This window comes from Falco rusticolus, chromosome 14, assembly GCF_015220075.1.
Source record: "Falco rusticolus isolate bFalRus1 chromosome 14, bFalRus1.pri, whole genome shotgun sequence".
In the NCBI taxonomy this organism is placed as follows: Eukaryota; Metazoa; Chordata; class Aves; order Falconiformes; family Falconidae; genus Falco; species Falco rusticolus.
In genome coordinates, this window is record NC_051200.1 from 12,808,492 (window position 1) to 12,820,844 (window position 12,353).

The following is a 12,353-nucleotide window of genomic DNA, read 5'->3' on the forward strand; positions in this document are numbered from 1 at the left end:
CGGGCTGGGCCGTGGGAGTAGCGGGGCCTAGGGACGGTGAGGGGAGCGGTTCGGGCCCCGCGACCGCTGGCAGCCCCGGAGAGCGCCGGGCTGGAGCGCCCGATGCTCTGTACCGGGCAGAGGGGCCCGTGCGAAAGGTGAAGGGCACCGGCCCGCGCAGCGCTGGGGCCGACGGGAGCGGCCACGTGCTGCTGCGGGGCTTGTCGGGAAAGGGGCGGCGCTTCCGGTCCTTGCGCGGCGCGGCACCACCACGCGGCGCGGCCATGGCGGATGGGGACGGTGCGCAGCGGGTGTACCGGCGGGGTGGTGCCCCCGCGGCGGGCTTCTGCGCGGGGGCGGGTGGGGGGCTTGGGCTTGGAGAGCCCCGGCGGGGAGGGGTTCGCTCGGGGCTGCTGTGGCGCCACGTGGGGCGCGCCCGGCCCGGGAGGGGGTTCGGGGCTGTGGGTGTCCTCCTGGGCCTGCCCCGCTGGCGCGGCGGGACCGGGCGGGCCGCGGCGGGGATGCTCAGCGTGTCTCTCCCGCAGGTTCCAGCGTGAAGAAGCGGCGGAAGAAGGAGAAGCGGGCGCTGCCCGATGAGGATATAGCGGTGAGCGCGGGGCTGCCCGGGGCCCGGATCGCGGGATCGAGGGGTTCCCAGCCCGGGCCGCGGGGTCCGGGAATCGGGCTGGCGGTGGCTCGTAGCGTGCCAGAGCGGGCTTCCCCGCTGCCGCCACCGGAGGGAGAGCGGGCGGGGGGCGGGACCGCGTGGCGGGGAGCGGGACCGCGTGGCAGCGGGCGGGAGCGCGGGCCTCCCAGCGCCGTTCCTCAACCTGGGTATCTGCATCCGCCCCCAGGACATCCAGCACACCGAGGAATTCTTCATCAAGCCCGAGTCCCGGATTGTCCAGCTGGACACGTCCCAGTGGCCCCTGCTGCTGAAGGTAGAGTGGGCTATAGGCAACCTCGCGGCCCGTCCGCGCCCCCTCCGTCGCCCCTCCCGGTGCAGGCCCGTGGTGGTGCTCGGTTCCTTCCTTCCAAACCCTGCTGCTAAGAAACCGCATGCGTGACTCTCAAAGTGGAGGCGAGCCTTCCACGTGTAGAAATCACGTTAAAAATTTTGGCAAGCAGTATCATTTGCATGCCTCCTTTCTAAGTTTGCCAGCTCCTGTAAAGACCCCACCAGATTTCTTCAGCTATTTATTTCGGTCTGACAGTGGCCTGTGGTCTGTGTAGACTTCTGAGTTGCTTGTGCTGAGTTTCTGGGGCACACTCGATTTATCCTGTATTGTAAAGGCTGGTATTCTGCTGCTTTCCTATCTCTTTCAGCGCAGGACTTCCCTTTCTGTAAAATGTTGTTTCATCGTTGGGTAGTTTTCATTTTGGAGGAGGCTCTCTTGCTTAAATGTACAAGTTAGACATGTGACTGGGAGATGTACTGGGGCAAAGCAATGCTGAAGCCACTGTAAGCTCAAGAACACTTGTAACTTGTTGCTTGGATTTTGTAGAACTTTGACAAGTTAAATGTGATGACAGCACACTACACGCCTCTTTCTTCCGGTGCTAATCCCCTGAAGAGAGAGATTTCTGACTATGTTAGGTGAGTGTAATGAGGGCAGAGTGGTTTATTTTTCTTTCACAGTTAATATTCTCGAAACATTTTTTTGTTCTGTATTCCCCTTTGACCTCTCTGCTTGACTCGGTGCCTTGCTACTAACCAGTAGATGTCTAAATGGGACCTGCTGGTCACTTCCTGTAAAGTTTGCTTTGTTCTGGGGTTGTGGCTCGTCTCTGGACAGACGTGCAAACACTTGAGGAAGTCTCTGGGGTCTTACGGAAAATCTTTTGGCTTGCTAGACTTTGAGACTGCTTGGACTTTGTAGCATTTGATATGGTTGAGTGCAGAGTAGTGATGAGCTGGCTGGGGAGAAGAGAATTCTTTGAATGCGAAATAATCACCTGCTGTGTGTGGAGCTTACTGAGCTTGTATGCTTACTGAGGGTAGCTGTGAGGCTCGTCGCTTACTTGGCTATGTAGAAATACAGAAATCTTTGCAGGCATTACAAATACTGTCAAAGTTTTTGTGCTCTTGCTGTGTTTGCCCTGATGCTTAGCTCCTACTCTGTCATCTTGCACTGTAGGTCTGGCTTTATTAACCTAGACAAACCTTCCAATCCATCTTCCCATGAGGTGGTTGCATGGATTCGACGCATCCTTCGAGTAGAGAAAACTGGACACAGTGGCACTCTGGATCCTAAGGTGACTGGGTGCCTCATCGTATGCATTGAGAGGGCAACACGACTTGTCAAATCCCAGCAGAGCGCAGGTACGTTTATTGCCTGGGACTATTTACAGTCTAAGTGACTGGGGAGATGCGGCATTCTTTTGGAGATAAATGGAGATTTCCAGTCTTTAAAAGGGCTACCCTTGGCCTTCAGTGCCTTGAGCTCAGGGTCTGTCTTTCTCACTCCAAGACAGGGAGGGCGCACGTATGCTGTCACAAGTTTGGTTGGTTGGTTGGGGTTTTTTTGCATCTCTGGGGCTTGTACTGTTTAGTCAGTGAAAACACTTCTGACAGACTGGTTTCATCCTCTACCAGTCCAGTGAAATAAAACTCGGTGAAGAAATAAATGTAACTTAGACTTATTTTGTTGGAACCAACTCCATAATAAACGCTATGTACTTCCTAGGAGAGAGGATTGTGATAATGTCAGGGCTCTGTGGATGTGTGGCTGTGAAGCAGTGTGGACCTTGAGGTCAATATTAAATGCAAGTGGCCACTCCTGACTGCTCTTGTCATTCTTTCAGGCAAAGAGTATGTGGGAATTGTTCGGCTGCACAATGCAATTGAAAGTGAGGCTCAGCTTGCCAGGGTAAGTCTCGGCATGCTCTTAGCCATGCTGGCAGTTCACAAGCAAAGTGTGCAGTGTTGGTGGGAGATCAGAGGGTAGGAGTGGAGCTCAGGTGCACTCTGTGTGTGAGGTGATGACAAAGTTTATCCATTCTCTGAGTGCAGTGGTGCTGCCCTCCTGCAGCACCCTGATTCCTGTTCTAGGGTCTGGGTGCTGTGCAGCCTCCAGAGACCCTTTAGTCTCCCAGTGTCCTACTGGGGGCTGCTGTGGTGTGTGGCTGGCTGCGTGCAGGAGTGAAGTGGTGCTGGCAGGGTCGGAGCCCCTCTTTTGGAGCTCCGTCCTCACTGAGATGAGGGATGATGTCTGATCACATACTGCCACCTGATGAAAAAGCTTAGCTGTACTCACTGGCAGTCGGGGTAGCATTTTGACCACGTCATTGGTTCAGATCGACTTTATTAAATATGGCATCCCCAAATTATGATGAACCTTGTGGTTTCTCACTGATGGAAGTGGTCATGGTTGCTGGAGAGCCCAAAGTGCTACATTAAGGTGTAGATGTGAGCTGTTATTTCTCCTTCTGCCCTCAGGCAATTGAAACTCTGACAGGTGCGCTGTTTCAGCGACCACCCCTCATTGCTGCTGTCAAACGACAACTGAGAGTCAGAACCATCTATGAGAGCAAGCTGGTGGAGTATGATCCTGAGAGAAGATTAGGTAAAACAGGGCTTTTCTGCCGCCTTCTTATTAAGCTGACAGTTGATAAAATTTCCTGTGAAATGGGCTGCTTCCTGTTCTTGGAAGATGTCTTAAGTCCTAAATCCTTGCCATCATTGAGCAGTAACTGCTTCATGCATTACTTTGGTTTGTTGAGAAGCGAATCCCTTCTGGCTCTTTGTACCGTTGCATCCTTTGTTGAAGAGCCAAATGATGTCAATTAGAGAACATTAGCACTCAGTGCAAAGATGACCTTCATCTATCACCCCAGGCTGATGGCTCTGTGAAGGGTTGGGCACAGAACTTCACTTGGAGGGAGCTTCTTGATGTGGTTCATTTCTAGATACATATTTAAATACTCTTCTGTCCTGCATTTCAGGTATTTTCTGGGTGAGCTGTGAAGCGGGCACATACATCCGAACACTCTGTGTTCATCTTGGTTTGCTGCTTGGTGTGGGGGGCCAGATGCAAGAGCTCCGCAGAGTGCGCTCAGGAATCCTGGGAGAGAAGGTAGAGTGGTAGCTGTAACTATAACCAGCAAATTTAAAATTGCCAGAATTGCGAGAGTTCATTGGAATTGTGTTTTACAGTGTTAGGAGATGGTATATAGGTGCATGGTGGCTGGGGGAAGTTTTGTGAATAGCCCTGAAAATGTGGGGGCTCTTCCATAGACGGCCTGTAACCAAAGTGTTGAGCTCAGTTCAGGGTGTTGCCCCTGTTCTGGTAATTAAGCTTTGGGACAATGAGTGACTGGGAAGCACACCATGGTGACTGAAACCCCAAGGTGTTTTATGCCACCTGTGTTTCTTGGCCCACAAACCATGCACGTGCTGTGAGTTCAGGTGTGTGAGCTGTCTGCTTAGCAGTCTGTGACTGCTTGCTGTCAGGGCACGGTACAGGGAACGTGCTTCACTGAAGTGCACCTGGGAGATGCAGTCTTTTGTGAACACTTCTACAGTCTTCAGTTTGGTCGTAGCTGGGTCTTGCTGCTGATCCAGATCCCAGAACTAATTTATTTACTTGCAAAGCAGGAGTGTCAGAATGCAAGTGCTTCCCCATCCATCTGTGCTCTTACTTACCACAGTTGTAATCACTGGCAATCATTTCTGAATTCCGGGTGTTGGGTGCTTACAGCTGATTCCAGTATTTATTCCATGTCACAGATTGAAGAGCTGGTTAATATAGACCTCTACTCACTGATCTTGGTCTAGATGTCCCAGGTGTTAGTTTGTTTGGTCATACTTCAAAGTTTCATGTGGACAGACCTTATACACTAGATCCAAGTGCTATCTGAGATGGGTAGGGCTGAAGTCTGTGGTAGCACAGCTCAAGCTGACCTCAGACTGCTGGTGGAAGATATTCTTGCTTCTTTTAGGTTGCTTTTTTGATGCTTCTGAGTCAGACATCTGTTTGTCTCCCTTTCAGTACACTATTTGCTGTTGGACTTCAGCTGTTTTCTTGTGTGCGTTTTGAGTTGGTGGCTGGTAGGAGAGTTTAGAGGGGTTGTGTCTTTGCAGGACAACATGGTGACTATGCACGATGTACTGGATGCACAGTGGCAGTATGACAACAACAGGGATGACAGCTACCTGCGAAGAGTTATCCTGCCATTGGAGAAACTGCTGACTTCACACAAGCGGCTGGTCATGAAAGACAGTGCGGTGAGTTACTGAGATAGTGCCACTTGACAGCCAGAGACTGCAAAATGTCCTCCTAACGTCTTGTGGTTTAACTCCAGCTCGTAACTAAGTACCATGCAGCTACTTACTCACCCCCCTTTCCTTCTTCCCCACCCTGAGGGATGAGGAGGAGATTCAGTAAAAAAGTAAAGCTCATGGGGTTGAGATAAGAACAATGTAATAATTATTATAGTTATATTTTATTTTAATGATAACAATTGTAATGAGAAGGGGACAGAGAAAGGAATAAAATCCAAAAGGGAGAAAGCCCAAGCGATGCACAATACAGTTGCTCACCACTAGCTGTCTGATCCCCAGCCAGTACCTGAGCAGCAATCAGCAGGCCCCAGCCAACTCCCCCCAGTTTATATACTGAGCGTGATGTCCTGTGGTGTGGAATATCCCTTTGGCTAGTTCAGATCAGCTGTCCTGGCTGTGTCCCCTCCCAATTTCCTGTGCCCTGCCAGCCTTCTCGCTGGCAGGGCCTGAGAAATTGAAAAGTCTTTGACTTAGTCTAAACCTTACTTAGCAACAACTACAACCATCAGTGTGTTATCAACGTCATTGTCATACAAAACTCAAAACACAGGATTGTACCAGCTACTGAGCAGAAAATTAACTCTGTCCCAGTCAAAACCAGAGCACTTGTACAGCTAATACAATAAATGGGGGATCAGGATTCACATGGTGTCTGGCACTATCCAGATTGTGAGCTGTGTAGGACCCAGTATGGGCCACTGCCAGATCAGCAGTAAGATGCAAGAGCCAGGAACTGAGTAGCAGAGGAGCTGCTCTCCTCACTTCAGGAGGATGCTGATCATTGTAAGAGTTCTGCCTCATGTTGTTTGCTGTAGTAGGTGCTTTACTTGCGTTATCCAAAGCTTCCAAGTTTTATATAGTGGACAATAAGAAATAGATATGTAGGGATGTTATCACTGGGACAGTAATGGCAATGGGAAGCTAAAATACTAGAGGCCTTTCTTACCTTGTTTTTATTCTGTAACAGCTTATAAGCCCTCCTGTTCCCTACATTTTCAGGTTAATGCCATTTGCTATGGAGCCAAGATCATGCTACCTGGTGTCCTGAGATACGAAGATGGTATTGAACTTAATCAGGAGATTGTTGTCATCACCACAAAAGGAGAAGCTATCTGCCTAGGTATGGAACTACTTGTTCTTTCTTGTGCCCAGCTAGCTGCAGAAATAATAGACTGTGTTCCAGTGAATGCACAACAAATGAGTCCCCATGTGCAGAAGGTTTAAATAGTGCTTCCTCATGGGGATTGTGGGCTAGTGTACCCAACACCAGCCATCTTTAGCCAGGATGTTAAGAAACAGTGGCTGCATCGGTCCTTGGCAAGGTGTGAAGAGTTCTTCAGCCTGCTCTCAGCTGTATAATGCTCAGGTGCACTCTGTGTGTGAGGTGATGACAAAGTTTATCCATTCTCTGAGTGCAGTGGTGCTGCCCTCCTGCAGCACCCTGATTCCTGTTCTAGGGTCTGGGTGCTGTGCAGCCTCCAGAGACCCTTTAGTCTCCCAGTGTCCTACTGGGGGCTGCTGTGGTGTGTGGCTGGCTGCGTGCAGGAGCGAAGTGGTGCTGGCAGGGTCGGAGCCCCTCTTTTGGAGCTCCGTCCTCACTGAGATGAGGGATGATGTCTGATCACATACTGCCACCTGGCACATCACAATTCCTGAGCATATGGGTGTAAAAGGCCTGGAGCAACTACCAGCTTCTGTGAAGTGACTCTAAAGGGCCCTTTGTTCTAACTAGGGTCTTCAGAGAAGCTGTGTAGGTGACAGGAGCTGACATACTGTACAGATGGTCAGTCATGGTGCTCAGTGCTGCACAGCCTCACGCTCCATACAGACCTGTGGGATTGAGGGACCTTGGAGGTCTAATGCAGCCAAGCCGTTCCACCCTTTTTCTCTACTGCTAGCACTCTTGTCATCTCAGGGACCTGACAAGAAAAACATAATTTATTGGTAAAATTAGTCTCCTGCAGTTTGGCTCTGCTGACGAAGGAGCAGCAGTGCTCCTTTCTGTAGTGGCATTCCTTGAGCTGCCTGGAAGTGCTCCAGCAGCTGCTCACAGAGCTCTTTCCCATGCAGTGGTGTTGGTGCTGCTCTAGGAAATGGTTGGTCTCGCTGTTTGGGGTGAAATGATGCTGGTGGGGGGTGTTGCTCCTCTTTGTGCTGACAGAGGAAGAACAGGCTGAACACAGCAGGTTCCTGCATTGCTGTTGCAGTTCTGCTATTAAAAAGTTAATGAACTCTGCCCGCTTCTGTAGCCATTGCCTTGATGACCACAGCAGTCATTTCTACCTGCGACCATGGCATTGTGGCGAAGATCAAGAGAGTCATCATGGAGAGAGACACGTATCCCCGCAGATGGGGTCTTGGTCCCAAGGTGAGTGGTGTGGGGGCGCAGTCAGTCCCAGGGCAGTGGTGGGTGCCCAGCTGTCAGGATGTGGGATTCCAGGCCCCTCGAGCAGAGCTGCATCGGTGCGTTCTCCAGGGCCTCGGTGTAATTCTGCTGTGCTCTTCTAGAGCCATGATGGTGGCGCTTCCCAGTTAGGGGGGCTTGTGCCAGCCCAGTGCTGGTGGCAGTGAGGCTTTCCCTCCCAGCAGAGCCTAGGCAGCTCTACTCAAGGTCCAGCTGAGGCTGGTTCTCGGGTGTGGGCTTTTCAGGTCTGTACAGCACCAGCCAAATGATAGAGAGCCAAATGATGTGAAGTGGATTGCATTAGCACTCTGTGCAAAGATGACCTTCATCTATCACCCTGTACTGATGGCTCTGGAGGGGCTGGGCAAGGAGCTGCTTTTCCTTCTGGTGCAACTGCAACAGTGCCAAAATGGAAACTGTCTTGTGAGACACTAAATTGCGCCTAAAGGACAGGAGCAGTGGGAACAGTTGTTGGGTTCCTCTCCTGTCTCAAGCATGTGGTAGTCACGGAGGCCAGCGGTACTAGCATAACTGCAGCCAGACTGGTGTTTCACTGGTGAGTGATGCAGTGTGGGCTTAAAACTTGGTGTTGCTGTGGCTAATTCCAGTCCTGTGGTTCAGGTGAAATGTAGAAAGCCGTGGGGATGCATGTACATGTATCTTGCGGCAAATGTGAGGTAATGTGGTCCAGTTCAAGCACTTTGCAAGGCTTTGCTCCAGACTTAATTTGCAGCTGGAGTGGTTCGGCTGAAATGTGTCAGGTCATTTAAACTGGAGAAACCCAGTCAAAGATCTGAGCTCCATGATGTGCAGTCATCTTGTTCTGCTGCTGTTACTTCCCCACAAAGTAGCCCTTATTTACTGATGAAGATACCTTCTGTCTTGAGACTCGTAGGCTGCTGTGCAGGGGATGTTTTATGTAATTTATTAGAAGGTCCTTGGAGAAGCGTTAAATCAGTAACGCTCTAGTTATTGGCTTGTCTTCTTCCTGGATTACTTCCTCTTAGGCTGAGTGGGTGAAGCCCTGGGAGGATTTCTCCTCCCTGGAGCTGCAGGCTGACTTGTTCATGTTGCTCACAGGCCAGTCAAAAGAGGATGATGGTCCAGAAGGGTCTGCTGGACAAGCATGGAAAGCCCAATGAGAACACACCAGATTCCTGGAAGAAGGAGTATGTGGATTACAGGTGGGTACATGGTGTGTGGCTTCTGTATGGTGGGTACAGGGGAGCCCCGTGCAGCAGTGGCTGGGCTGGGTGCTGCCATTTGTGCTTGGAACACCTTAGGCATAGCCTAAGACTGTCTGAGCTAGGACCAGTCTGGACCCGTGGAGTGTGGTGGTATTTCTTGCAGTCCCAGGTAATGTGCTGCTAGTGGGCTGCACTGGAGGGAAGGGCCCTGGGCAGACAGTTATCCCTTTCTAGCCTGTGCTTGTGGTTTTAGAGGGAGTCAGTCTGCTAAATTAAATGGGGGAGGCCTTGCTGTTGCCCAGCCCAGCTGGCTCTGGTGCAGGCTGCAGGTCATCCCCACACCAGCCCCTGCCCCCCCAGCATGTGATGTGGGTTACAGAGCCCTTGCCAAGGGGGACAGGGCTTTGTACTTGTACAGAGTGGTGTGAGGCAGTGGGTGTCCTGCTCAGCCTGGGGATCTTCTCTTTCAGGGATGCTTGCAAGAAAGAGGCAGCTGCTGTTCCCAGAGTTGTTTCAGAGCTGGAGAGGGCTCCAAAAGTGAGTATCATCAGTGGTTTCTGGCTGTAAGGTTGTTTGGGCCCTGATGAAGAGTGGATATGCTCCTGTTCCTTCAGGCAGTTGGTATCAGTTGCTGGATTGTGTGCTGCTTTGATTCGCTGTTTTACAAGGGAAGGTGTTTTGTATTCTGGGAACCTGGTGCCCTGATGTGTGTTGTGGTTGCGAGGCCCGTGAGCCGCCTGTAGGGTGACCTGTTTAGGGTCTTGCCCCTAGGGTGTTTGTACTTTGAGTGTGAGTTCTGTAGCACAGTATGAGTATAAGGAGCTCTGACTTGTGTACAAGCTGCAGCATCCAAGGAAATGTTGTATGGAGCCACAATGGAGATTTGTTGTGCCAGAGACCCTTTCTGGAGACTACAGGCAGTTGCAGAAATGTCCATGCAGGAGTCGCTTAAGTCAGGGCTTGTGCTGTGATTGAAGGATCTACGTCAGGGCTTGTGCATGCACTTGGGAAGGTGCAGCAGCGTTTCAAACTCTGGAGCATTTGGGGTACAGGAAACACAGTAATACAAGGTGCAATTCTGGCAGAAACAAATTCCAGACAGTGTATGCTGGAGTGGACCGCTGGCAGTCTGTAGCTCGCTGCCCTGCTCAAAGCCTTTTTAACAGCAAAGTTTGATTGAACCAGGCAAAATAGTTGCAATGGCTTGCAAATTGTTTTCCCATCACTTGAGCTCCTTTGGAAGGTGGCATGGCTGACAATGTGTTCCCCTAACAGAGGAAGCGAGACTCGGAGAGTGAAAGTGAGGAGGCTATGACCCCACCATCCCCTGCCACCCCACCACCAGAGGAGCTGAGCGAAAAGAAAAAGAAAAAGAAGAAGAAAGAGAAGAAGGCCAAAGAGGCAGCTGGGAGTGGGGGAGAGCAAATAGAAGTGGTATGTAACTCCATGCTGTCATGGTGTGGTCCAAGCATGGGAGAGATTGCTGTCTCTCCCTACTGTCTCCAGGATAAATGCATCAGCATCCTTCTGTGCATGTCCCTAAAGTGCCAGGCTCCCCACGGGCAGAGAAAGATGTCTGTATGTAGGTGCATTTGTAAACTGAACTGGCTGAGAGTGGTGGGAGATCAGGCAGGTGAGGCTTGTGGGGGTGGATCTGCAGTGGGGCAGGAATGGGGTGAGCAGCCATCTGTGCCCCAGCGAGTGGGTGGGTAGATGTTCCTGCCAGATGGCCTCTGTGCTCTGGTGCCTTGTAACAGGCCCTGGTGGGAGGATGGTGGCATTCAGTCAGGCGTGCTTGAGTGCTTGTATGGTGGTGGTGAGGGAGGATTGTGGCCGTGGGGAGCCCGCACTGCATCTGGAGTGGGGCAGTTCCTTCTGAAGTGAGCAGCAGGGGGTTCTTTTCGATTCTTTCCTGACCTTTCCAACCCCTTTGCAGACCAGTGAGACCAGCACCAAGAAGAAGAAGAAGAAGAAACAAAAGGAGGTAGAAGAGAGCTCGGAGTAAGCGACTGGATCTGTTCAAAGCAGTCGACCGCATCGGTAGGGAGGGAGGAGTCTGAGGCTTTGAGAAAGAGGACTGGCTGTGTGGCAGACAGGCCAGCAAGTTGCAAGTTCCTTTTCGCTTGTGTATACGAGTGAGCAGGTGTGTTAACCCGGGATACACCCTGCTCAGGTACCGCTCCTCATCCTGTTTTAAGGGTTGCCAGAGGACTGGGGTGCCTGACAGCCCCTGCACTGGATTGCTCTCTAAAGCTGAACACCGTGATGCCAATAGAAGTGCTACCTTCAGGGAAGCTGTAGCTCCTGGCCCTTACTTGGTGTCTCTGTTTTCACCTTGAGAGGGAGGAATAACATTTCTCCCCACATCTTGTCCTGCCTCTTTCTTCCTTTTCTTCCAAGGTTGGAGCTGTTACCTGACAGTCACAGAATACGTTGGTGTCTGGAGGACTGGCTTTGTCATGGCCCATCTGAGTGGGTTTGGGTGGGGACAGATTGGTTATTTGAAGGGCTCTGGTTTTAATCTGGCCATATGCTTGGCTTGACCCTCAGCTAAATTTCAGAATTTACTGAAAAAAAATCTTCAGTACTTTTTTCAAACTTTATCATAAAAGGATTAGAACATTAAATTCCTGCTTTTTGTTTTGTAGTGCAGAGACCTGCTTGTTAATTGTCAGCTGATCTCCAGACCCAGTGCCCAGGCGACTTGGTCAGTGTGTACCTCGCGCTGGCTCTGTGCTCATTTCTATCCTGTTGTTGGAATGGGACTGCAGTGCTTTCAGCTGCCTTCTCTGGTACTGATACTTAATATGCTTTGAAGGCTAGAAGTGGGGATGCTGCTGGGGGCAGAAGCAAAGTAACCAGAAGGTGGCTGGCCCGTATAAGGGCTGTTGGGACCAGAATCCTCATGAAGAAAAGCTTAGCTAGAGGCAGCTCTGCAAGGGGCGCCAGGCATGGGGCTTGAGTGGTTTCAGAAAGAGTTGTCTTAATTTTCCTTATCTGGGATGGCTCGCTAGGGGCAGGAGGTCTCTCCTCTGTTAGAGGGGTGGTGTTGACCCAGGAATTTAGCTCCTTTTAATGGGGAAGGATCCAGGTTGCTTTGTTCCGAGTTTCTTTGCTGCAGAGATTCTGTAACATTTGTCTTAGCTTCATGCATTGTTTTTGTCTTAACTGTTTGACTTTCCTCCAACTGATGGTAGGAGATACACGCAGGCAGTGGGGCCAGCAGTTTGTGGCTGTCAGAACCTGACCAGAAAAAAAGTCCATTTTTATTTACTCTTTTTTTACATAAAAATAAAAGCCCTATTTTTGAATGGGTGATTTTCTTGCTCATCTGGCTGCTGTAAGAGGTCAGTGGTCTGTTCATCGGGAGAGGAGGCAGCTTAACGCATGTGTGTGCTGCACCTGGGCAGGTAAATAGCTGCCTGTTCTGCCCAGCCTTTGTGCTACTCTGCTGAAGAAGCTGCTGGTGCAATGAAGTGGTCCTGTTGACATGGACCAT

The 12,353-nt window shown here is 50.9% G+C and overlaps 1 protein-coding gene and 5 non-coding genes across 6 annotated transcripts; all 6 read left to right on the plus strand.

The window, feature by feature from the left end:
• The first annotated feature begins 182 nt into the window (after positions 1 to 182).
• DKC1 (dyskerin pseudouridine synthase 1) lies at positions 183 to 12,165 on the plus strand. The gene is made up of 15 exons (XM_037407960.1): positions 183 to 279; positions 525 to 586; positions 834 to 920; positions 1,485 to 1,576; positions 2,118 to 2,302; positions 2,785 to 2,849; positions 3,419 to 3,545; positions 3,925 to 4,055; positions 5,063 to 5,206; positions 6,263 to 6,383; positions 7,513 to 7,631; positions 8,748 to 8,851; positions 9,325 to 9,391; positions 10,130 to 10,288; positions 10,791 to 12,165. Exons 1-15 carry the CDS (start codon positions 264 to 266, stop codon positions 10,857 to 10,859), a joined length of 1,548 nt encoding a protein of 515 aa, XP_037263857.1. The 5' UTR covers positions 183 to 263; the 3' UTR covers positions 10,860 to 12,165.
• On the plus strand, positions 2,954 to 3,199 carry LOC119157583. Its single transcript, XR_005107583.1, has one exon. It is a non-coding gene; the product is annotated as a small nucleolar RNA SNORD17 (small nucleolar RNA).
• Positions 3,751 to 3,826, plus strand: LOC119157582. The gene has a single exon (XR_005107582.1). It is a non-coding gene; the product is annotated as a small nucleolar RNA SNORD83 (small nucleolar RNA).
• Positions 4,226 to 4,365, plus strand: LOC119157590. Its single transcript, XR_005107589.1, has one exon. It is a non-coding gene; the product is annotated as a small nucleolar RNA SNORA36 family (small nucleolar RNA).
• On the plus strand, positions 6,643 to 6,888 carry LOC119157584. The gene has a single exon (XR_005107584.1). It is a non-coding gene; the product is annotated as a small nucleolar RNA SNORD17 (small nucleolar RNA).
• On the plus strand, positions 7,943 to 8,018 carry LOC119157586. Its single transcript, XR_005107586.1, has one exon. It is a non-coding gene; the product is annotated as a small nucleolar RNA SNORD83 (small nucleolar RNA).
• Positions 12,166 to 12,353: the final 188 nt, after the last annotated feature.

Coding starts and splice junctions, on each gene's coding strand:
- DKC1 (XM_037407960.1), top strand. Junction 1,577..2,117: donor GAGATTTCTGACTATGTTAG/GTGAGTGTAATG, acceptor CTTGCACTGTAG/GTCTGGCTTTATTAACCTAG. Junction 6,384..7,512: donor AGGAGAAGCTATCTGCCTAG/GTATGGAACTAC, acceptor CCGCTTCTGTAG/CCATTGCCTTGATGACCACA.